We start from the raw sequence: 25,462 nt of genomic DNA, 5'->3' as shown, positions 1-25,462 counted from the left end.
GCTGGCTAGCGGAGTGGAACACTAGAAAAAATAAAGGAGAGCTCTCATCTGAGCTCCTAGAGTGTGCTGCTCTCCTTTATTTTTTAAATATGAGAATCTCACCTCACACATTTGATTTAAGGAAAATACAATAAACATTGAAAGTACAGTAAATCAGTGGACAAAGAACGGAATTTTATTGATGTAAGTCAGACGATTACTGTGCAGAAAATACCATTAGAGTTAAAGCATGTCACAGATTCACATGGGAATGACGAGGAACATGGAAGGACAACTCCCCCATGTTGGAAACTAAAGCAGAACAACTGTTGAAGTATAGCATACTGTACAATATTGTTAATCTGAAGTTATTTGTTTTGCATCGTTGTAGTTGGATTATAAATTTGGCCACTGTCTTCTCAATAACAGAAAATTAGGAAGAAAATAAAGTAGGTTTGTTCTCTGAATAACTTATGAGTACAAATTAATTTAAAATAGTGTTTAAAATATTGACGCAATGTTAGTGCACATAGCCAACATACACAGAGGCCTCGAACCTTGTAAAACTTGATATGACTCTGGCTGAAGCACTTTGAAACCATTACACAGCATGTGACACATATGAAAGACATGCTGTCCATTTAACACACCTAAAAACATGGTTGTGTCCTAATATTCTTAACTGGCTACCTTATTTCTTTGCCTTTCCATTGTGAAACACCTGGACAGGCATCCATCATATTACTTTCAACTGTTGCGGTTTTTCAGATCAGTGGTCACAAAGGAAAGGAGACAAGGAAAGGAAGCAGGTTCAGAAATGTGCCGTAACCCCCGGATCCATCTGTAGCGTCCCTGCCTACTCGCATCCTGGTCTTAAAATGGCAGACAGGAATGTCATAGCACAGGTGACAATCTTTTGAGAGTATAATATATTGATGGCTTAATTCTGATTATTTAATCGACATAGTTCTGGGCCTTAGACAACAACAGTCACTGCCTTGTGAAGAAACCATTTCAACTGGAACCAGTCAGTGCAGGACACACACGTATAGGTATACAAGCGGTCTCGGTCTTTGTCCAAAGGGTGAATACAACGCTACAGTGCTTCTAATAGAGGCCAAAGCGGTGGTTCATGGCAGGTCTGTTGGAAGCTATCCACAGCACAAACATGCATTAATATGGCTCTAGAAAACAGAGTGTAATGAGTGGGCTGTTATTGAATGTCTTTCCATTGTATGTTAATCCCCATTGCTATTGAGAGAGTCTGTCCATCATATGTTATACTGCATGGTCATTGAGTCTTTCCATAATATGTTAACCCTCATGGGCACCTTGGCTTGGATAGACATTTTGGAATGTTCAATTACTTGTTGCACACCTCATGGTCTGTCTTTTTTATAAGAACGCCCTTCTATTCTGCCATGTCATTGGTTCATCATGACATTTCATATGCTATTGGGAGCCATGTCTGTTCTATATTCAACTACCGCGCTTTACAAGTTATGGTTAGGTGAGTGTCAGGGTTTGTAAAGTAGCAGTTGGGCTGAGTTAAATGGAGACAGTTAAAGCAGCCAAGTAGCATAGATGGAGTACTCCAATTTGTTTTTTTTTGTTGTTTTTTTTAACCTTTATTTTACTAGGCAAGTCAGTTAAGAACAAATTCTTATTTTCAATGACGGCCTAGGAACAGTGGGTTAACTGCCTGTTCAGGGGCAGAACGACAGATTTGTACCTTGTCAGCTCGGGGATTCGATCTCGCAACCTTTCGGTTACTAGTCCAACGCTCTAACCACTAGGCTACGCTGCCGCCCCAATTACTGCTAACAATAGGAGAGATGGGGGAGCCCTTCATAAACCAGTATCATTACGTTAGAATTAGTTTACCTCCTGTCTTTCAGATATCACACAAATCTAGGATTGGTTCATGCTTCACTCTGATCAATGGAAAGATCTGTGCAAAGACTTGAGTGACACACGATGACTTCAAGTTTAAATTTGACCTCAGTCCAGTGGAATAAGTAGCTCAATAGGTCCTAACGTGGTGGATAGGCTTTATGTATACTTTGAGTTATTAGCCCGGTTAAACCATACTGAAGACTACGCTGCACCTTTAAAACAATGGTGAGCCCAGTGTTCAGTCTGATTGAACCAGGCTATGGTGTTATAGAAGCAGTAATGAAACAGTCCAGTAGGAATGTCACTTTGGTTCTCCCGACATTTGAACTTGACCCAGATCTTCCACACTGTGCTTAATTACCTCCACACTCAAATTCCAAATGGATTTTTTTCCTTCTTGTTTCTCATTTGTTTTAGAACTGTACAAGATAAAAAATGATCAATAATGAGTTATACACATTTATAGAACAACATAGTTTACGTAATATTACTATAAAGGACAAACAAGATGTAGTTTTTAGATTCTGAATGCAGTATGCCCCTTTCATTGAGCTGTAAAGATGCGTTATGCTGAAGATGTTTCCTGTAGTAGTTGCCTATTTTAAGCAGCAAATACGTATTCCTAGCCTGTCAACTACTGCCTGTAGCCGTCGCGTGATCCTTACAAGTCAGGGTCAAGACTGCTTGAGCACCGCTTAGATTTCTCATAATATCAGTTAGCCACATAACCTGCCGATAGGCTATATGTGTTTTATATCACTCAGCAGTAGCAATATATAACCAGTGGGCAGAGCGGTTTTATTGAATGTCCACCTTGGCGTTATAAGGACCAGGGTTCCTATAGTACTCTGCTAACCTCTCACTTCAAAGACAAAATTATTGGCTTTTTGAAGACAGCTAGGAGCCCGGCCAACAGTGTAAATGACAACCCACACTAGATTTACCAGTCATTCTCCATCTTGGTTCCACACAACACGAATGACGACACGTCATTTTTCCATCAAAGCTCTAGTGAAGAAGGGTGGTTGGCTGGTCCAGTGGAAAAGTGGGTGAGTTTGAGAGAGAGGAAGATGTGTAGAGGGCTGACTTTGTTCTGTGGCTATCTTCCACCCCTGGAAAGGGAATAGTGCATTGTCTCAGGTGTTATTCAGGTAGTGTTCATAAGCTCTCCTGTGCATACTGTAGACTCTTCTCCGGACCTCCAGACCCCCCCAGCCAGGGTGGTCTGTGTATAGGCCTACGGGGGCCCATCTTTGGGGGAGGATGGGGGCTGGGAGGTGCTGCCCGTGGAGCTCTTCAGGGAGCCCAGGGTCTTGCTGAACCAGGAATTTTTGGCCGCTTGGATCTCGTTCATCAGGACGCCCCTCTGGTGCTCCAACTCCTGAGGACGGACAGAACAAAGGAATAAATAGTCACCATAGCAACATGACCAGTCAGTCACTATAATAATCATCAATATTAGTCACCATAGCAACATGAACAGTCAGTCACCATAATAATGAATAGTCATGGTGATAATCATGAATAGTCAAAAAGGGATGGAACACAAAAGCAGCACATCCAATGGCTTGAACAGAAGGTGTGTATGTGTACTACTTTATTATACTACACGGAGTGAGAGAGTGTGTGTGTGTGTGTGTGTATGTTTCTGTGTGTTTTAGTGGGTGTGCGCGTGCATGCATCTGTGTGTGTTCGTACATGTGATTCTGTGTGTGTGTGTGTGTTTTAGTGGGTGTGTGTGTGCACCTGTGTGTGAGTTCGTGCATGTGATTCTATGTGTGTGTGTGTGTGTTTCTGTGTGTGTGTGCGTGCATCTGTGTTTGTGTGTTAGTGCATGTGATTCTGGGTGTGTGTTTGTTTGTGTGCGTGCATCTGTGTGTGTGTGTGTGTGTGTGTGTGCACGTGCGTGTGTGCTGCTATCCTCCGTGGTATCTGACCTGGATCTTACACTTGGCCTCTACCAGCTGTAGTTTGGTCTGGGCCAACTCTAGCTCCAGTTCTCTGAGCTGGGACTTCAGGGAGTCCTTCTCCTCGTCCAGCTCACTGTTCCTGTTGTCTCTGCTGGGAGCGGGCATCTGGAGAGGCCCTTCTTCACTGAACACCTCCCTGCAGCGCTCACACGCCATCACCTTACTCTGCAGAGGCAGGCAGGGAGAGAGAAGCACACATATACCAGGTCAATCTACTGGAGCTACACAACCTGACCAAAAGTATGTGGACACCTACTCATTGAACATCTCATTCCAAAATCATGGGCATTAATATGAAGTTGGTCCCCCTTTTACTGCAAAAACAGCCTCCACTCTTCTGGGAAGGCTAACCACTAGATGTTGGAACATTGCTGTGGGGACTTGCTTCCATTCAGCCACAAGAGCATTAGTAAGGTCGGGCACTGATGTTGGGCGATTAGGCCTGGCTTGCAGTCGGCGTTCCAATTCATCCCAAAGTTCTTCGATAGGGTTGAGGTCAGGGCTCTGTGCAGGCCAGTCAAGTTCTTCCACATTGATCTCAACAAACCATTTATGTATGGACCTCGCTTTGTGCACGGGGGCATTGTCATGCTGAAACAGGAAAGGGCCTTCCCCAAACTTTTTCCACAAAGTTGGAAGCACAGAATCATCTACAGTGTCATTTTATGCTGTAGGTTAAGATTTCCTTCCCTGAAACTAAGGGGCCTAGCCCGAACCATGAAAACCAGCACCAGACAATTATTTATTCTCCACCAAACTTTACAGTTGGCACTATGCATTGGGGCCGGTAGCGTTCTCCTGGCGTCCGCCAAACCCAGATTCGTCTGTTGGACAGCCAGATGGTGAAGGTGATTCATCACTAAAAAGAACACAATTCCACTGCCCCAGAGTCCAATGGCGGCAAGCTTTACACCACTCTAGCCAATGCTGGGCATTGCGCATGGTGATATTCTGCTTGTCTGCGCCTGCTCGGCCATGGAAACCAATTTCATGAAGCTCCCGATGAACAGTTCTTGTGCTGACGTTGCTTCCAGAGGCAGTTTGGAACTCAGTAGTGAGTGTTGCAACCGAGGACACATGATTTTTACACGTTTCAGCACTAAGCGTTCCCGCTCTGTGTGCTTGTGTGGCCTATCACTTCGCGGCTAAGTCGTTGTTGCTCCTAGACATCTCCACTTGACAATAACAGAACTTACAGTTGACCGAGGCAGCACTAGCAGGGCAGACATCTGATGAACTGACTTGTTGGAAAGGTGGCATCCTATGACGGTGCCACGTTTAAATTCACTGAGCTCTTCAGTAAGGCCATTCTCTTGCCAAAGTTTGTCAATGGAGATTTCATGGCTTAGTGCTTGATTTTATACACCTGTCAGCAGCAGGTGTGGCTGAAATAGAGGAATCCACTAATTTGAAGTGGTGTCCACATACTTTTGTATATATAGTGTAAGTATACACAACATAAAGACTATATATAGTATACTCTTGGCATTTTCTCAACTAGCTTCATGAGGTAGTCACCTGAAATGCATTTCAATTAACAGGTGTGCCTTGTTAAAAGTTGTGGAATTTCTTTCCTTCCATCTTAATGTGTTTGAGCCAATCAGTTGTGTTGTGACAAGGTAGGGGTGGTATACAGAAGATCGCCGTATTTGGTAGAAGACCAAGTCCATATTATGGCAAGAACAGCTCAAATAAGCAAAGAGAACCGACAGTTCATCATCAACTGTTTAGAGGAGTGTGTGAATCAGGCCTTCATGGTAGAATTCCTGCAAAGAAACCACTACTAAAGGACACCAATAAGAAGACGACTTGCTTGGGCCAAGAAACACGAGCAATGGACATTAGACCGGTGGAAATCTGTCCTTTGGTCTGATGAGTCCAAATTTGAGATTTTTGGTTGGTCTTTGTGAGATGCAGAGTTGGTAAACGGATGATCTCCGCATGTGTGGTTCCCACAGTGAAGCATGGAGGAGGTGTGATGGTGCTTTGCTGGTGACACTGGGTGATTTATTTAGAATTCAAGGTACACTTAACCAGCATGGCAACCACAGCATTCTGCAGTGATACGACATCCCATCTTGTTTGCGCTTAGCGGGACTATCATTTGTTTTTCAACAGGACAATGACCCAACACACCTCCAGGCTGTGTAAGGGCTATTTACATTTACATTTAAGTCATTTAGCAGACGCTCTTATCCAGAGCGACTTACAAATTGGTGCATTCACCTTATGATATCCAGTGGATATCATTGTCGGAACTAGAAGCACTAGAAGCACAAGCATTTCGCTACACTCGCATTAACATCTGCTAACCATGTGTATGTGACTAATAAAATTTGATTTGATTTGATTTGATTTGGAACAACCACTTTATTTGACCAAGAAGGAGAGTGATGGAGTGCTGCATCAGATAAGCTGGCCTCCACAATCACCTGACCTCAACCCAAGATGGTTGAGATGGTTTGGACCGTAGAGTGAAGGAAAAGCAGCCAACAGTCTTGAAGGAGTTCCCACAGCATATGTAGGAACTCCTTCAAGACTATTGGAAAAGCATTCCTCATGAAGCTAGATGAGAGACTGCCAAGAGTGTGCAAAGCTGTCATCAAGGCAAAGGTTGGCTAGTTTGAAGATTTTTTTAACACTTTTTTGGTTACTACATGATTCCATATGTGTTATTTCATAGTTTTGATGTCTTCACTATTATTCTACAATGTAGAAAACAGTAAAAATAAAGAAAAACACTTGAATGAGTAGGTGTGTCCAAAATTTTGACTGGTAATGTATATATTTATAAATACTATATATAGAGTAAGATGGTAATAAGATGTATACTTACAGACACACTGAAATATATTATATTTCCATTTTCCTTTGCAATGAGTCCATAACCACATTAGCATTATGGACAAAGACATTTTATCGCCACAGCAGTGATGGGCTTTTACCTAGTGATGGGCTTTTACCTAGTGATGGGCTTTTATTCCAACACTACTAGAACCCTTCATCATACCACCTAATAATAATTACATGACAGACGCCATACACAAATCCTGTCCTACCTTGATGATGTCCAGCTCCTCCTTGGTGGCAGCCTGCTGCTTCTCTAGCCTGGTGCTGAGATGAGAACAGATCTGGGAACACACAGGAAGGACTGCATGTTTACTAAGCTACTACATATTACCTGGACAGGTTCAGTGACCTTTCAGATACACCAGAACACACAGAAGACGCATCTCAATTAGGATTGAATGGGATTTTAGGGGACGTCGTAGGATTAACTTTCTCCTGAGGGGAAATGTGTCTTGGACATTAAATAGTGCTGCTGCTTCCACAGAGAATATCGCAGATGAAAAACCATACATCATGGTGATAGGTGAAAATGATCTGTTAATTGAATGATTAGAATATTCCGCCCTGAAACATATAATTGTATGGAAGTGATTAGAATGTATAAAATCCTAATCAATAAATGTGTAGTCCTAGTCAGAATTAGGGTGAAGACAATATGTCTTATGTATTTTATTATATGTTATATGTATTTTACATTACATTATATGTATTTTAAACACAGACTGTCTGAGCTTGGTGCCGACCTGACTAGAGATTTGGGAGAGAACGGGGAGTACGTCTCAAGGACAAGGTCACTAATCTCTGTCGGCTGGGTACCAGGACATGTGTGTGCGTATGGTTGTTTGTATGTGTGTGCGTATGGTTGTTTGTATGTGTGTGCGTATGGTTGTTTGTATGTGTGTGCGTATGGTTGTTTGTATGTGTGTGCGTATGGTTGCGTGTATGTGTGTGCGTATGGTTGTTTGTATGTGTGTGCGTATGGTTGTTTGTATGTGTGTGCGTATGGTTGCGTGTATGTGTGTGCGTATGGTTGCGTGTATGTGTGTGCGTATGGTTGTGTGAATGTGTGGGTGACTTTAGAACGTTCCCGTGAATAAACCTTTTTGACTATTTTAGCTGGGCCTCCGTCTGTTTCATTCGACCAGGATCTTACAAATGCTGGTTTGCAGACTGAGGAATATAATTAAATTGGGTTATGTACCTTGAGAAAAATTATCTTATCACATAGAAGCACCAATCTCCCCACCCACACAAAGCTTATCAGCTCCTGGCAAGGTTGTGACGTAGACCATACACACACTGCTCTCCTCTCTTACGTGTCTCTGGATCCTACCTGTTTGTATTCGGTGATGATAGTCGTAGTTTTCTTGATCTCTGACTCTGCTTTCTCCAGCTCTCTCCTGAACACCTCTTTAATCTGGACAGACACGGCAAGATGGCAACCACACATTAGCGATGATCGTAAAACACTACTTCAGTCACCTGGGCTTCTCTTCTCCCAAAGCACTTGCATGTGTGTGACTGTGAGCTGTGTAACCTGTGCCGTCTCCTCCGCCTGCCTCCTCTTCTCCTCCTCCGTCTCCACCAGGCGCTGTTTGGTGCAGAGCAGCTCCTTGTTCAGCACGTCTGCCTTGTCTTCCGCCTGGTCCAGGTCGGTCCGCAGGGCGATCTTACTGGTCACAAGCTCATGGGCCAGGTCATCGTTCTCCTGCTCCAGACGCATGCTGGCCTCCTGCAGCCGACGGTTCTCCCTCTGTGAGCAACACACACATTGCATTTCACATTTTAGTCATTTAGCCATTCATCTTAAGATAGTTGGGTGAGACAACCACATATCACAGCCGTAGCAAGTACATTTTCCATCCAAAAGTACACAACCCCACACACACTAGTGATGTGCGGGTTGACTCATAACCCGCAGTCATATCCGAAGGGCAGGCAGCTTTAGGGTCATGAAATATTGTGTGGATGAAGGGTGGGTTTAGGGTCATGAAACATTGTGTGGATGAAGGGTGGGTTTAGGGTCATTAAATATTGTGTGGATGAAGGGCGGGTGGGTTTAGGGTCATGAAACATTGTGTGGATGAAGGGTGGGTGGATTTAGGGTCATGAAACATTGTGTGGATGAAGGGCGGGTGGGTTTAGGGTCATGAAACATTGTGTGGATGAAGGGTGGGTGGGTTTAGGGTCATGAAACATTGTGTGGATGAAGGGCAGGTGGGTTTAGGGTCATGAAACATTGTGTGGATGAAGGGTGGGTGGATTTAGGGTCATGAAACATTGTGTGGATGAAGGGTGGGTGGATTTAGGGTCATGAAACATTGTGTGGATGAAGTGTGGGTGGATTTAGGGTCATGAAACATTGTGTGGATGAAGTGTGGGTTGAAAAGAGAAAACAATGAATTAAAAATCTATGAATGTGTACATACTGTGCAGTTGATATCTATAGGATACACTGAGGTTTAGATTTTGTTTGTTGTATCTGGCGTTAGTGTGTAGCCTCAGCTTAGGGCCTAACTGTAGCATGCCAAATACACGCCAGCTGACAAATACACACCAACTGACAAATACACGCCAGCTGACAAATACTTTTTGAAACCTGGGATGAAAAAGTTAACGTTGATCCACTGAGGAAAAAAGGGCAACGTCTGAGTTTAATTAAGAAGAAAACTGCGAACTGAAGAGTTGAAAATGAATAGAAGGAGGGCCAGTAGCCTAATGTCTGGTGAAGTGGTAAAAGAAGATGATCGCAGCTATGTTATGTGTGATCATTGTGAGGTGCTATACACATTTAACAGTCACAACCCATTGTGCACAGAGATACTGTTCAGATGGGATAAATGGAAAAGTAGCCTAACTGAAATCTGGACAAGGACTTTAGGTCTATAACCTCTCACATAGCCTAATATAATGTTAATTCCTTCCGAATTAAGCATTTCTTGCAGTAAAATTATACACCAAATATACATTTTGACTCGAACAGGAGGAGAAAATCTACTTTTTTAAATTTTTTAATTCAGCATATTGAGAGAATGAATGCACAGTTAAGGGGCTGTCTATGTTTATCAGCATCATTAAAGCTGATAGTATTTCAAACAAAATTTGCATCAAGCCAAAACGAAATCTTATCAAAAACATGTTGGGTCATTTTCACAGCTTTTAATTTCCTTAAAACCAGTTAAGCTGATGTAATTTGGAAAACTTTAATTTGTTATTGCATTTTCTCCCAAGTCTCTAAGCGTCTTCCCTGCCCAAGAGAAGCAGAGATGGGAACTATTTACTCTTTATGAAAACTTTACCGATGTCAACTAGGTTGAAGCAGTCATTGTATCGATTTAAGACATTATTCTGGTGATCTAGGGTTTATTTCATCTTCTAGGGCAACATGCAATGACAGAACAGAAGCTGCATGTATCTAATTAGAGTCAAGTTGACTAACAAATAACCTACCAAAATGTTGGAAATTATAAACAGAAGCGTAGGCCTATCAAATCAAATTTGATTTGTCACATACACATGGCTAGCAGATGTTAATTCGAGTGTAGTGAAATGCTTGTTCTTCTAGTCCCGACCATGCAGTAATATCTAACAAGTGATCTAACCTAACAATTTCACAACAACTACCTTATACACACACACACACTATAAGGCCATGCTCAGTATGCACAGTATGTGGAGAAAAAACTTACACAACTTGTTAAGAAAAATTAGCGATAGCTAATTTTCTGCACGCGCACAGCAAGCAAATCAAATGTTATTGGTCACATACACGTGATTAGCAGATGTTATTGCGGGTGTAGTGAAATGCTTGTAGCTCCGACAGCGCAGTAATATCTAACAAATTACACAACATATACCCAATACACACAAATCTAGGTAGAAATGAATTAAGACTATATACATATGGACGAGCGATGTCAGAGCGGTACGGACTGAGATACAGTAGAATAGTATATAATACAGTATATTCATATGAGATGAGTAATGCAAGATATGTAAACATTAAGTGAATGAGATACCGTAGAATAGTATAGAAAACGGTATTTACAGGGGGTACTACTAATCATCTCGAACAACCCCAAACCAGAAAATACAACCCCAAACAAAAAGAAATGTAACATGCAACAATTTCAAAGATTTACGGAGTTACAGCTCACATAAAGAAAACTTTAGACCCTAATCTATGGATTTCACATGACTGGCAATACAGTTATGCATCTGTTGGTCACAGATAGCATTTTAAAAAGGTAGGGGTGTGGATAAAAAGTAGTTCGTATCTGGTGTGATCACCTTTTTCCTCATGCAACACGACACATCTCCTTCGCATAGAGTTGATCAGGCTGTTGATTGTGGCCTGTGGAATGCTGTACACACACACACACCACTTAAATGGCTGTGCAAAGTTGATGGATATTGGTGGGAACTGGAATGCACTGACGTACACCTCCCAAACCTGCTCTGGTGGACATTCCTGCAGTCAGCATGCCAATTGCACGCTCCCTCAAAACTTGAGACATCTATGGAATTGTGTTGTGTGACAAAACTGCACCTTTTAGAGTGGCCTTTTATTGTCCCCAGCACATGGTGTTATGATGATCATGCTGTTTAATCAGCTTATTGATATGTCACACCTGTCAGATGGATGGATTATCTTGGCTAACGAGAAATGCTCATTAACAGGGATGTAAACAAATGTGTGCACCACATTTGAGAGAAATAAGCTTTTTGTGCGTATGAAACATTTCTCGGATCTTTTATTCAGCTCATGAAACATGGGACAAACATTTTGCATGTTACATTTATATATTTGTTTAGTACAGATTAAAGGAGCAATTCCGGTAGGACTAAAACATTCTTCCTCACCTAAAGTTCAACTGTCGGAGTGAGTTGGCGCGCTAGTGTGCACTGCCTTCATAGGCCTGCAGCCTAGCTAAGCCAATAATAACCATACCACACCTTCACAAAAGTTGCCCACATACACAGCAGCTGAGGTCCCGGGAGGTGCCATGGCGATGCCCACCTACTTGCCCTTAAGCATGGGCATCATGGCCCCCAGCACATGTACACTCTAATGTCTCCCTCACTCTTCTCTTCTACATTTCTTCTGCTGTAGGAGACATTGAAGATGAACAAGGCAGCGTTCAAGACGGTGCTGTGACAGCTCATCTACAGCCACAGTGATGTGGATGACGACAGACAATGAAAGCTCAGAGAGACCCAAGTCAGCCGGTCGCAACTCAAATGAATGCTTCTACAAAGACCCTAAGGATTGCCCCCTCCCCCTCCACACCACTGCCACTCTCTGTTGTCATCTATGCATAGTCACTTTAATTAACTCTACCTACATGTACATACTACCTCAACTAACCGGTGCCCCCGCACATTGACTCTGTACCGGCACCCCCCTGTATATATTGTTATTTTATTTACTGCTGCTCTTTAATTACTTGTTACTTTATCTCTTATTCTTATCTGTATTTTTTGAAACTGCATTGTTGGTTAGGGGCTCATAAGTAAGCATTTCACTGTAAGGTGTTGTATTTGATTGATTTGAGACAGGGTAAGAAAGAGTGAGACTGGCTTTTCCCTGGCACTTTATTTATTTATGGTACTGACTGCCATAACACCTGGATCCACAGGTCTAAAGTAAATCGATCTTTGATTAGAGGGAATGCTTGAAGACCAGCATACAATGCAGTATTTTCTAGGACATCTTTCCCTGATGACGCACATCTCAATGGCTCGATGGATACCGAATACATCAGGAATATGTCCTAAAGAGAATTTGCTCATTGGCAAAACGTAGCCGAGACGTCAGCCTAGGTTCTACATTCTACAGTTCTACATTGGCATATGTAGGCCAAGGATCAACATCTCGGTGGCACCTTGCCAATGTGCAAAAAGTCTCTAGAATACATATTCCAAACTCAAATGTACATTTTCAATTTCATATCCGAAGGCGTTGTGCGCGCATACTGGGTTGAGGCTGCACAGCCGACTAACCACTATCGAGCCACTCACTGGCACCACTGTTTGCACACCTGGTTTAGAGCCAAATCAGGGAGTTACGCAGATGAGGATGGAGGTTGTGGGGTTGTTATAATATGCAAATTCAGTTCTTAATAAGAAAGATATTTCAAAATGTCAGATCCAGTCTGAAACGGTCCCATACACATCTACATGCCCGTTCACCGTTTACAGGATGTCCGCTATCCGGAATCACGCTGCAGCAGCCCAACAAGAATTGTTCCACTGTGCCAAGGGACAGAAGGACGAAAACATGTACATCTTCATTCAACTTAACAAAGGCATACCGTGTCTGCTTCATGCACCATTAGGCTATATCATCCTATAAAATAAAGTGATTATTGTACAGGCTCTGTTTTCTTTACATTAGTAAATTAGAGCTAGCTCACTAGCTAACTCATAACCAAAACATACATTTGATTAGTGAGCCCATTACTAATGGCTAGCGAGCAAGGTAAATCTATTAGCCGGATGTCTAAGTTACTATGGGCTGAACAAAGCTCGGTAACTAACTACCAGTCACTTGAAGATAGTAAAGTTTTTCAGGTTGCAGTCATCTAATAATGTCCCTCCTTTTAGTGTAGAAAGGTTATAACATAATGAAAATGTATATGATTTATGTGGCATAATTATTAATGAGAATGTGGTGTTCATCTCATTTCAGGGGGGACTGCCAGTCATTCTTCCCTGACTAGCCTAGCTATCTGTGTGCGCATTGGGTACTGTTTCAGAGGGGAATATTTTTCCTGAGCATTTTAAGCCCTGCCTACTCAAACTTGGTGGGAGAGTTGTCTGTCTGAAGAGAACCCTGCCCAAAAATTGTTTTCCCCCCATTTGGAAAAGTCAGAGAAAAGCTGAAGGAATACGTACTGTAGCTCCAAGGTCAGGGATATCTGAGACTACCAGGATGAGGTTGTATTGGATTACGTTATTCGTTATTCCCAATCCCAATCTTAACATCATTCCAATAGTCAGGAGGGGAAAGCTCTTTCCTCTTCCATATCTTTGACCAGCAGAAGTCTATGGCTTCCACTCATTACAAAAATGTTCTATCCCTTTCTCTTCACTGAGTGTGTGTGCCTGGCATAGTCTACAAGACCTGAGCAGAGACTGGAGGGAGGGGCCTGGCATGGTTAAGAACAAATTCTTATTTACAATGACGGCCTAGGAACAGTGGGTTAACGGCCTTGTTCAGGGGCAGAACATATTTTTTTTTACCTTGTGAGCTTGGGGATTCGATCAAGCAACCTTTCGGTTACTAGTCCAATTCTCTAACCACTAGGCTACCTGCCGCCCCAAGTATCATCTATATTTACAAACAACCCATTTTCAGAGATCCAATTCTTAAGGAGGTATACAAGCACAGTGAGGGGGTCCGCCTAAGTAACTCTAGCTATGGGAAACACTTGGGTAATTTTAGTGGCTGAATGTGGATTAAGTAGAAGTGAGGCCCCTAACCACTGATAAAGGGTCAGATATTGTGTCATCTGCCAGATTGGGGGTAGAGTAATCTGATTCTAGAGCAGTGGGTAAGACACGATTGTGTGTAGTCTGTTTCTTACCTGGTAGCGGTCGATGGGGTCCTCCTGCTGCAGCTGGCTCTCTCTCAGGGTCTGGTACTCCTTCTCAAACTTCTTCAGCTTCTTGGTGGGAACCTGGAGGGGTGACAGGAGGACAGCTGAGTCAGTGTTGTTGGATGGAATTGTCTTAAAAGGTGCAACCACAGCCATGTGGGATCTATCTTACCAAAAATTACAGCAGTTTGCCTTCTAAAGTGTGAAAGAGCTTCTAAACCACTAGATGGCAATGGGGAGACAAACAGGACTAAAACATTCAGCCAGTTCCGTTTCTCCAAATGGATGTAATGCAAAGTTTGGTTTACTGAGATCTCGGTGAGCTTGCAATGTAGCAACCTTCTAACTGAAGGCAAAACTAGGGTTTCCACAGCATATCTTATCACTTTCATCACCCGACTGATGGAACAGAAACAGAACAGTATCAGTATAAACACTCCTTTTAGAACTGCGTCAATGTACACTTAACTACTCACTATTGCTTTTACTAGAGAAATGTATTAACTGTTACATGCCCTTAGCCTTGGCACAAAATGGCTGCCGTCGGTCTCTCCTGAGAGCAGTGACATCACACCTCAAAACCCAACTACTCTGTGAGAGTAGTTTACATCATGTACACCTGTTCATTTACATTCCAGCTAACCACTCTAGCCTCATTTTTGCAGCACAACAAACACAGCAGAAGCTGAACAACAGGCAGTACAAGTTTCACGAAGAAACCTCTTCAAAAAGCCGAAAGCCAGAACTACCAAGATAACACCAGTGTTTTGGCATTAGAGTAAGGTTAATTATACACCTGCACAGTAGGTGCAAAACTAATCATAATGTGCTGAAAAAGCAACAAATTCAGACTAGCATGCCTCATCTTCAGACCAAACACATACTGGTAACCTTAGAAGTGAACACTTCAAAACATGACAACACATTTAGTCAAGGCTCTCTATGCCAGCCAGATCTGTGCCTAAGGAAATGGTATCCTAGGGTGGCTCAGCCCTTGGCGGTGCCATGGCACCTGCTGCTAGGATGTGGTTTACAGGTTTCTCTGGGGCAAAACAAGCTACAGAGGGGTGTGGCTTTGTTAATGGATCCAGCCACCAGAGGCCCCTATGAGAGAGAGAGAGGGGGGGGGGGGTATCAGCTCACTGGCTGATTCCACCAGAGATAAAAGCTCACATAGGAGATGGTGAAATACCACAGTGAGACATCACAGCAGCAAGATTTGTGACCTGTTGCCACAAGAAAAGGGCAGCCAGTGAAGAACAAACACCATTGTAAATACAACTCATATTTATGTTTATTTATTTTCCCTCTTGTTCTTGAACCATTTGTACATCGTTACAACACTGTATATATACACATAGTATGACATTTGAAATGTCTTTATTCTTTTGGAACTTCTGTGAGTGTAATGTTTACTGTTCAATTTTATTGTTTATTTCACTTATGTATATTATCTACTTCACTTGCTTTGGCAATGTTAACATATGTTTTCCCATGCCAATAAAGCCCTTGAATTGAATGAGAGTGGGAGGGAGAGAGGGGTAAATGGGAGGTCACTGTTTGAAGAAGACAGAAGGGGAAGGAAGAGCAAGAGCAGAGAGACAGAAGAGAGGAAGATAGGAGTTCACTGGCTGAGAATGAGGGAAGACAGAGGGGGATGAGTAAAAGAGAGAGCGAGAGAGATAGTAGTCCCATCCACCAAACTACCAGGTGTGAAACAGGGAAGGGACTCAGGGGGTATGCTAATTTGGTATAGAGCAGACCTAACTCACTATTAAATTAATCAAAACAGGAACATTTTACATTTGGCTAGAAATTCGAAAGGAAATGATCTCAACAGAGAAAAAATTTCTCCTGTGTGCTACCTATATCCCCCCACTAGAATCCCCATAATTTAATGAAGACCGCTTCTCCATCCTGGAGAGGGAAATCAATAATTTCCAGGCCCAGGGACATGTACTAGTCTGTGGTGATCTAAATGCCAGAACTGGACAAGAACCTGACACACTCAGCACACAGGGGGACAAACACCTACCTGGAGGTGACAGCATTCCCTCCCCCATATGCACAACCAGACTATCACAACCAGCCGTGATTGGGAGTCCCATAGGCCGGTGCACAATTGGCCCAGCGTTGTCCGAGTTTGGCCGCGGTAGGCCGTCATTGTAACTAAGAATTTGTTCTTAACTGACTTGCCTAGTTAAATAAAGGTTTACATAAAAAAAAAAAAATACAAACTACGACAACATAACCAACAAAAACAGGTCACAACTCCTGCAGCTCTGTCGCACGCTGGGTATGTACATAGTCAATGGTAGGCTTCGAGGGGACTCCTACGGTAGGTACACCTATAGCGCATCTCTTGGCAGTAGTACTGTAGAATACTTTTTCACTGACCTCAATCCAGTCTCTCTCAGTATTAAGTAAGCCCACTGACACCCCTATCAGATCACAGCAAAATCACAGTCTACTTGAACAGAGCAATACTCAAATCATGAGACATCAAAGCCAAAGGAGCTGAGTAATATTAAGAAATGCTATAGATGGAAGAAAAGTAGTGTGGAAACCAACCAAAACAAATTCAATCCCTTTCAGACAACTTTCTGGAAAAAACATTTCACTGTAATAGTGAAGGTGTAAACTTGTACAGTATATTTGACCTCTCAGCTTCCCTATCAAAGCTAAGAATTTCAAGCAGACAACCTAAGAAAATTAACAATGACAAATGGTTTGATGAAGAATGCAAAAACCTAAGAAAGAAATTCAGAAACCTATCCAAGCAAAAACAGAGACCCAGAAAACCTGAGCCTTCACTATGGTGAATCACTCAAACAACACAGAAATACACTACGGAAAAAGAAGGAACAGCATGTCAGAAATCAGCTCAATGTAACTGAAGAAAGCATAGACTAACCACTTCTGGGAACATTGGAAAACACTAAACAAACAGCACAAAGAGTTATCTATCCAAAATGGAGATGATTGAAGAAGTGGTTTATCCATACTTTTTGGCCCTATAACAGCAAAAACATATACGGGATCAAATACAAATCTTAGAATCAACTATTAAAGACGACCAGAACCCATTGGATTCTCCAATTACATTGAATGAACTACAGTACAAAATAAAAACCCTCCAACCCAAAAAGGCCCGTGGTGTTGATGGTATCTTAAATTAAATGATAAAATATACACACCACAAATTCCTTAAACTCTTTAACATCATCCTAAGCACGGGCATTTTCCCCAATATTTGGAATCAAGGACTGATCACCCCAATCCACAAAAGTGGAGACAAATTTGACCCCAATAACTACCATGGGATATGCGTCAACAGCAAACTTGGGGAAATCCTCTGCATTACCATTAACAGACTCATATATTTCCTCAGTGAAAACAATGTAGTGAGCAGATGTCAAATGGGCTTTTTACCAAATTATCGTACGACAGACCACATATTCACCCTGCACACCCTAATAGACAAAGAAACAAACCAAAACAAAGGCAAAGTCTTCCCATGCTTTGTTGATTTGAAAAAAGCTTTTGACTCAATTTGGCATGAGGTTCTGCTATACAAATTGATGGAAAGTGGTGTTGGGGGAAAAACATACAACATCATAAAATCCATATTCACAAACAAGTATGCGGTTAAACATTTAGTTCTACAGGGCTGTGGGGTGAGACAGAGATGCAGCTTAAGCCCCACCCTCTTCAACATAGCAGCTTGGTGAGAAGGCAACAACTGTTGGCACAATTATTAGAAAATGGAAGAAGTTCAAGATGACGGTCAATCACCCTCGGTCTGGGGCTCCATGCAAGATCTCACCTCGTGGGGCATCAATGATCATGAGGAATGTGAGGGATCATCCCAGAACTACACGGCAGGACCTGGTCAATGACCTGAAGAGAGCTGGGACCACAGTCTCAAAGAAAACCATTAGTAACACACTACGCCGTCATGGATTAAAATCCTGCAGCGCACGCAAGGTCCCCCTGCTCAAGCCAGCGCATGTCCAGGCCCGTCTGAAGTTTGCCAATGACCATCTGGATGATCCAGAGGAGGAATGGGAGAAGGTCATGTGGTCTGATGAGACAAAAATAGAGCTTTTTGGTCTAAACTCCACTCGCTGTGTTTGGAGGAAGAAGAAGGATGAGTACAACCCCATGAACACCATCCCAACCGTGAAGCATGGAGGTGGAAACATCATTCTTTGGGGATGCTTTTCTGCAAAGGGGACAGGACGACTGCACCGTATTGAGGGGAGGATGGATGGGGCCATGTATCGCGAGATCTTGACCAACAACCTCCTTCCCTCAGTAAGAGCATTGAAGATGGGTCGTGGCTGGGTCTTCCAGCATGACAACGACCCGAAACACACAGCCAGGGCAACTAAGGAGTGGCTCCGTAAGAAGCATCTCAAGGTCCTGGAGTGGCCTTGCCAGTCTCCAGACCTGAACCCAATAGAAAATCTTTGGAGGGAGCCGAAAGTCCGTATTGCCCAGCGACAGCCCCGAAACCTGAAGGATCTGGAGAAGGTCTGTATGGAGGAGTGGGCCAAAATCCCTGCTGCAGTGTGTGCAAACCTGGTCAAGAACTACAGGAAACGTATGATCTCTGTAATTGCAAACTAAGGTTTCTGTACCAAATATTAAGTTCTGCTTTTCTGATGTATCAAATACTTATGTCATGCAATAAAATGCAAATAAATTACTTAAAAATCATACAATGTGATTTTCTGGATTTTTGTTTTAGATTCCTTCTCTCACAGTTGAAGTGTACCTATGATAAAAAATTACAGACCTCTACATGCTTTGTAAGTAGGAAAACCTGCAAAATCGTCAGTGTATCAAATACTTGTTCTCCCCACTGTATACAGTGGGGCAAAAAAGTATTTAGTCAGCCACCAATTGTGCAAGTTCTCCCACTTAAAAAGATGAGAGAGGCCTGTAATTTTCATCATAGGTACACTTCAACTATGACAGACAAAATGAGAGAAAAAAATCCAGAAAATCACATTGTAGGATTTTTTATAAATTTATTTGCAAATTATGGTGGAAAATAAGTATTTGGTCACCTACAAACAACCAATATTTCTGGCTCTCACAGACCTGTAACTTCTTTAACTTCTTGTGGGCAGGGGGCAGCATTTTCACTTTCGGATAAATAGCATGCCAAAATTCAACTGCCTGCTACTCATCCCCAGAATATAAGATATGCATATTATTAGTAGATTTGGATAGAAAACACTCTGAAGTTTCTAAAACTGTTTGAATCATGTCTGTGAGAATAACAGAACTTATGTAGCAGGCAAAACCCTGAGGACAAACCACTCAGAATTTTTATTTTTTTGATGTCACTGTCTTTTCAATGAGTTTTCTTAGAGACACCAGATTTCTAATGGACTTGCTTGCAGTTCCTACCGCTTCCACTGGGTGTCACCAGTCCTTGAAAATCGGTTGAGGTTATTCCTTTGTGTAATGAAGAAGTAGGGCTATCGTAAATGAGGGTCACATGAAGTAAATTTTTTGAGAGAGGCACGTTACGAAAAAAGTTGTCAGTTTGTTTTCTTTTTGTATTGAACACAGATCATCCCGTCTTCAAATTGATCGATTATTAACGTTTAAAAATACCTAACGTTGTATTACAAAAGTAGTGAAATGTTTTGGTAAAGTTTACATAACTTTTGATATATTTTGTAGTGAAGTGGCGAAAGTTGGAAGCTGTGTTTTTCTGGATGAAACGGTCCAAATAAATTGACATTTTGAATATATATCGACGGAATTAATCGAACAAAAGAACCATTTGTGATGTTTATGGGACATATTGGAGTGCCAACAAAAGAATTTCGTCAAAGGCATGATTTATATTTTATTTCTGCGTTTTGTGTCGTGCTTGCAGTGTTGAAATATGCTTCTCTCTTTGTTTACTGTTGTGCTATCATCAGATAATAGCATCTTATGCTTTCGCCGAAAAGCCTTTTTGAAATCTAACATGTTGGCTGGATTCACAACGAGTGTAGCTTTAAATTTGGTATCTTACATGTGTGATTTAATGAAAGTTTGATTTTTATATCATTTTATTTGAATATGGCGCGCTGTATTTTCCCTGGCTATTGGCCGGTGGGACGATTGCGTCCCACCTGCCCCAGAGAGGTTAAGAGGCTCCTCTGTCCTCCACTCGTTACCTGTATTAATGGCACCTGTTTGAACTTGTTATCAGTATAAAAGACACCTGTCCACAACCTCAAACAGTCACACTCCAAACTCCACTATGGCCAAGACCAAAGAGCTGTCAAAGGACACCAGAAACAAAATTGTAGACCTGCACCAGGCTGGGAAGACTGAATCTGCAATAGGTAAGCAGCTTGGTTTGAAGAAATCAACTGTGGGAGCAATTATTAGGAAATGGAAGACATACAAGACCACTGATAATCTCCCTCGATCTGGGGCTCTTCGCAAGATCTCACCCCGTGGGGTCAAAATGACCACAAGAACGGTGAGCAAAAATCCCAGAACCACACGGGGGGACCTAGTGAATGACCTGCAGAGAGCTGGGACCAAAGTAACAAAGCCTACCATCAGTAACACACTACGCCGCCAGGGACTCAAATCCTGCAGTGCCAGACGTGTCCCCCTGCTTAAGCCAGTACATGTCCAGGCCCGTCTGAAGTTTGCTAGAAAGCATTTGGATGATCCAGAAGAAGATTGGGAGAATGTCATATGGTCAGATGAAACCAAAATAGAACTTTTTGGTAAAAACTCGTCGTGTTTGGAGGACAAAGAATGCTGAGTTGCATCCAAAGAACACCATACCTACTGTGAAGCATGGGGGTGGAAACATCATGCTTTGGGGCTGTTTTTCTGCAAAGGGACCAGGACGACTGATCCGTGTAAAGGAAAGAATGAATGGGGCCATGTATCGTGAGATTTTGAGTGAAAACCTCCTTCCATCAGCAAGGGCATTGAAGATGAAACGTGGCTGGGTCTTTCAGCATGACAATGATCCCAAACACACCGCCCGGGCAACGAAGGAGTGGCTCAACCCCATAGAAAATCTTTGGAGGGAGTTGAAAGTCCGTGTTGCCCAGCAACAGCCCCAAAACATCACTGCTCTAGAGGAGATCTGCATGGAGGAATGGGCCAAAATACCAGCAACAGTGTGTGAAAACCTTGTGAAGACTTACAGAAAACGTTTGACCTCTGTCATTGCCAACAAAGGGTATATAACAAAGTATTGAGAAACTTTTGTTATTGACCAAATACTTATTTTCCACCATAATTTGCAAATAAATTCATAAAAAATCCTACAATGTGATTTTCTGGATTTTTTTCTTCTCATTTTGTCTGTCATAGTTGAAGTGTACCTATGATGAAAATTACAGGCCTCTCTCATCTTTTTAAGTGGGAGAACTTGCACAATTGGTGGCTGACTAAATACTTTTTTGCCCCACTGTATATCAACAAATTGGCGAGGGCACTAGAACAGTCTGCAGCACCTGGCCTCACCCTACTAGAATCTTTCGTCAATTGTCTGTTTGCTGAAGATCTGGTGCTTCTGTCCCCAACAAAGGAGGGCCTACAGCAGCACCTAGATCTTCTGCACAGATTCTGTCAGACCTGGGCCCTGACAGTAAATCTCAGTAAGACAAAAATAATGGTGTGCCAAAAAATGTCCAGTTGCCAGGACCACAAATACAAATTCCATCTAGACACCATTGCCCTAGAGCACACAAAAAAACTATACATACCTCGGCCTAAACATCAGCGCCACAAGTAACTTCCACAAAGCCATTAACAACCTGAGAGACAAGGCAAGAAAGGCCTTTATGCCATCAAAACTAACATACCAATTAGGATCTGGTTAAAAATACTTGAATCAGTTATAGAACCCATTGCCCTTTATGGTTGTAAGGTCTGGGGTCTGCTCACCAACCAAGAATTCACAAAATGGGACAAACACCAAATTGAGACTCTGCATGTAGAATTCTGCAAAAATATCCTCAGTATACAACGTAAAACACCAAATAATGCACGCAGAGCAGAATTAGGTCGGTACCCGGTAATTATCAAAATCCAGAAGAGAGACGTTAAATTCTACAACCACCTAAAAGGAAGCGATTCCCAAACCTTCCATAACAAAGCCATCACCTACAGAGAGATGACCCTGGAGAAGAGTCCCTTAAGCAAGCTGGTACTGGGGCTCTATTCACAAACACAAACAGACCCTACAGAGCCCCAGGACACCAACATAATTGACCCATCCAAATAATGAGAAAACAAAAAGATAATTATTTCCAATGTGTCAAGTAATTAATAAAAAAACAGAGCAAACTAGAATGCTATTTGTCCCTAAACAGAGAGTACACAGTGGCAGAATACCTGACCACTGTGACTGACCCAAACTACAGACTCTGTGAGCATAGCCTTGCTATTGAGAAAGGCTGCCGTAGGCAGACCTGGCTCTCAAGAAAAGACAGGCCATGTGGACACTGCTCACAAAATGGAGGTGGAAACTGAGCTGCACTTCCTAATCTCCTGCCCAATCTATGACCATATTAGAGACAGATATTTCCCTCAGATTACACAGACCCACAAAGAATTCGAAAAGAAACTCAATTTTGATAAACTCCCATATCTATTGGGTGAAATAACAGTGTTCCATCACAGCAGCAAGATTTGTGACCTGTTGCCACAAGAAAAGGTCAAACAGTGAAAAACAAACACCATTGTAAATACAACCCATATTTATGTTTATTTATTTTCCCTTTTGTACTTTAACTATTTGCACATAATATGACATTTGAAATGTCTTTATTCTTTGGGAATTTTTTTGAATGTAATGTTTAATGTAAAAAAAAGTTTTTCACTTTTGTTTATCTATTTTACTTGCTTTGGCAATGTATACATATGTTTCTCATGCCAATAAAGCCCCTTAAATTGAAATTTAATTTAGAGAAAGGCGATAAAGCGAGATGAGAGCCTGAGAAAGAGGAGATAGAGAGACAGAAAGAGAGTATGGGTGGGTTTGCCTGTGTTTACCATAGTTATACAGTGACTGGAGTCGTCAAGAGGCTTTCAAGGGTACAGTCACACAATAGGTGGTGGTTGGGATGAAAACACTGGTTTGTGAGAAGTTACATCCCATTGCCTTGTGTCATGAGGTCAATGTTGTATATATCCTGTATGGAATGTAGTAAAGATATGCATATTGTACTACTGTAGGTTTATAAAGAGGACATATTACACTGGGTATATAAAGAGGACATATTGCACTGGGTATATAAAGAGGACATATTGCACTGGGTTTATAAAGAGGACATATTGCACTGGGTTTATAAAGAGGACATATTGCACTGGGTTTATAAAGAGGACATATTGCACTGGGTTTATAAAGAGGACATATTGCACTGGGTTTATAAAGAGGACATATTGCACTGGGTTTATAAAGAAGACATATTGCACTGGGTATATAAAGAGGACATATTGCACTGGGTATATAAAGAGGACATATTGCACTGGGTTTATAAAGAGGACATATTGCACTGGGTTTATAAAGAGGACATATTGCACTGGGTTTATAAAGAGGACATATTGCACTGGGTTTATAAAGAGGACATATTGCACTGGGTTTATAAAGAGGACATATTGCACTGGGTTTATAAAGAGGACATATTGCACTGGGTTTATAAAGAGGACATATTGCACTGGGTTTATAAAGAGGACATATTGCACTGGGTTTATAAAGAGGACATATTGCACTGGGTTTATAAAGAGGACATATTGCACTGGGTTTATAAAGAGGACATATTGCACTGGGTTTATAAAGAGGACATATTGCACTGGGTTTATAAAGAGGACATATTGCACTGGGTTTATAAAGAGGACATATTGCAATGGGTTTATAAAGAGGACATATTGCACTGGGTTTATAAAGAGGACATATTGCACTGGGTTTATAAAGAGGACATATTGCACTGGGTTTATAAAGAGGACATATTGTACTGGGTTTATAAAGAGGACATATTGTACTGGGTTTATAATGAGGATATTAAACAGCCTGTTGCCTGGACATTACCTTTCTTCACTAGCCTGCTTAGCCATGCATAATGTACACCTGACCCTTGCCCTGTGGGACCAGGGTGGCAAATATTCCTCCCCTAGGTTATCAATTACCCACAATACATCCCTACTACAGATACTCCATTGTTAGCAAGCCATCTTCCCATATCGTTTGTTCTCAGCCTGATAGCATGCTAGGCCCAGTGTCTTATAACATATATGGACACCATGAACTCACCAGTCCTGATGTAATATATTATTACAGACAGGAATCCATAAACAGTTCTAGAAGCAGTCAAACCTGTTCCTTGCTGTATTTTGTAACTTGTAAAGGGCTAATAGATGTGTGTGGTTGATAAGATAGCCTATCAGCATTGTTTATGCTCCACTGGCCTTGGTTGTACCCAGTGAACAATAGGAACTTTACGAAAGGACTCTCCATCCCCCTCGGCCCTTCTGTTCCTGACGACTGAACACAAGTGTGTGTTCAGGTGTGTGACGCCCTGGTAAGATACCAACACAAGCTCTGGGACGAGAGGGGAGAAGGGTAGAGAGAAGGGAGCCATTAGGGCCGGCATTACACCAGTATCGCAACGCCCGTTAGTATCATGGCAAGTAAACCAAAAAAAGGAAGCAGCTTTGACTTATTTAGGAAAACACCCTGAATGTTGGAAACAAACATCATAATGTTGACATCAAGAGTCACATATATTTATTTTCCAAGCTATAGAACACAATATTTTACATACTGCAGGATTTTAAAGAACCAAAGAGTTTGGTCTGCCTGATGTTTTCATTTTTGCCATGGTATTGTCACCGCCCTAGGAGCCATTATCTAAAAACAATATGAAAAGGAGAAAGAAAGAAGTCGAGAAATAGAGCGAAATACTGCTGATGAAAGAGCTTTCATCTGAAAAAGAATATACCACAGAAGCTTGTCCATGTGTGTGTGAGTGAGAGAGAGAGCGAGCGAGAGCGAGAGAGATAGCGAGAGCTGATGAGTAGCCCAACCGTCTCTCGAAGGTGTGAAGTGACTTGCAAAATTGACCTGCAGAGAAAGAGCACGAGCCAAAAAACAAAACCACACAAAGCTTCCATACACCCCTA

At 42.0% G+C, this 25,462-nt stretch overlaps 1 protein-coding gene across 10 annotated transcripts in view; it reads right to left on the bottom strand.

Annotated features, from left to right (window-relative positions):
- Positions 1-153: 153 nt before the first annotated feature.
- LOC139540447 (rab GTPase-activating protein 1-like) overlaps positions 154-25,462 on the bottom strand; it is a 145,007-nt gene continuing 119,698 nt past the window's right edge. For all 10 annotated transcript variants that reach the window (XM_071344275.1, XM_071344274.1, XM_071344276.1 and 7 more), the window contains 6 exons: positions 14,285-14,377; positions 8,233-8,448; positions 8,029-8,112; positions 6,905-6,976; positions 3,813-4,010; positions 154-3,256 (listed from right to left, as the gene is read on the bottom strand). In XM_071344275.1, coding sequence (XP_071200376.1) covers positions 3,113-3,256; positions 3,813-4,010; positions 6,905-6,976; positions 8,029-8,112; positions 8,233-8,448; positions 14,285-14,377 — 807 coding nt within the window. In that variant the 3' untranslated portion in view covers positions 154-3,112. The remainder of the gene's footprint in view (positions 3,257-3,812; positions 4,011-6,904; positions 6,977-8,028; positions 8,113-8,232; positions 8,449-14,284; positions 14,378-25,462) is intronic.

Source organism: Salvelinus alpinus, chromosome 15 (assembly GCF_045679555.1).
Source record: "Salvelinus alpinus chromosome 15, SLU_Salpinus.1, whole genome shotgun sequence".
Taxonomy (NCBI): Eukaryota; Metazoa; Chordata; class Actinopteri; order Salmoniformes; family Salmonidae; genus Salvelinus; species Salvelinus alpinus.
Note: the sequence above shows the minus strand (reverse complement) of the source record. Positions and strands in the feature narration are given on the sequence as shown.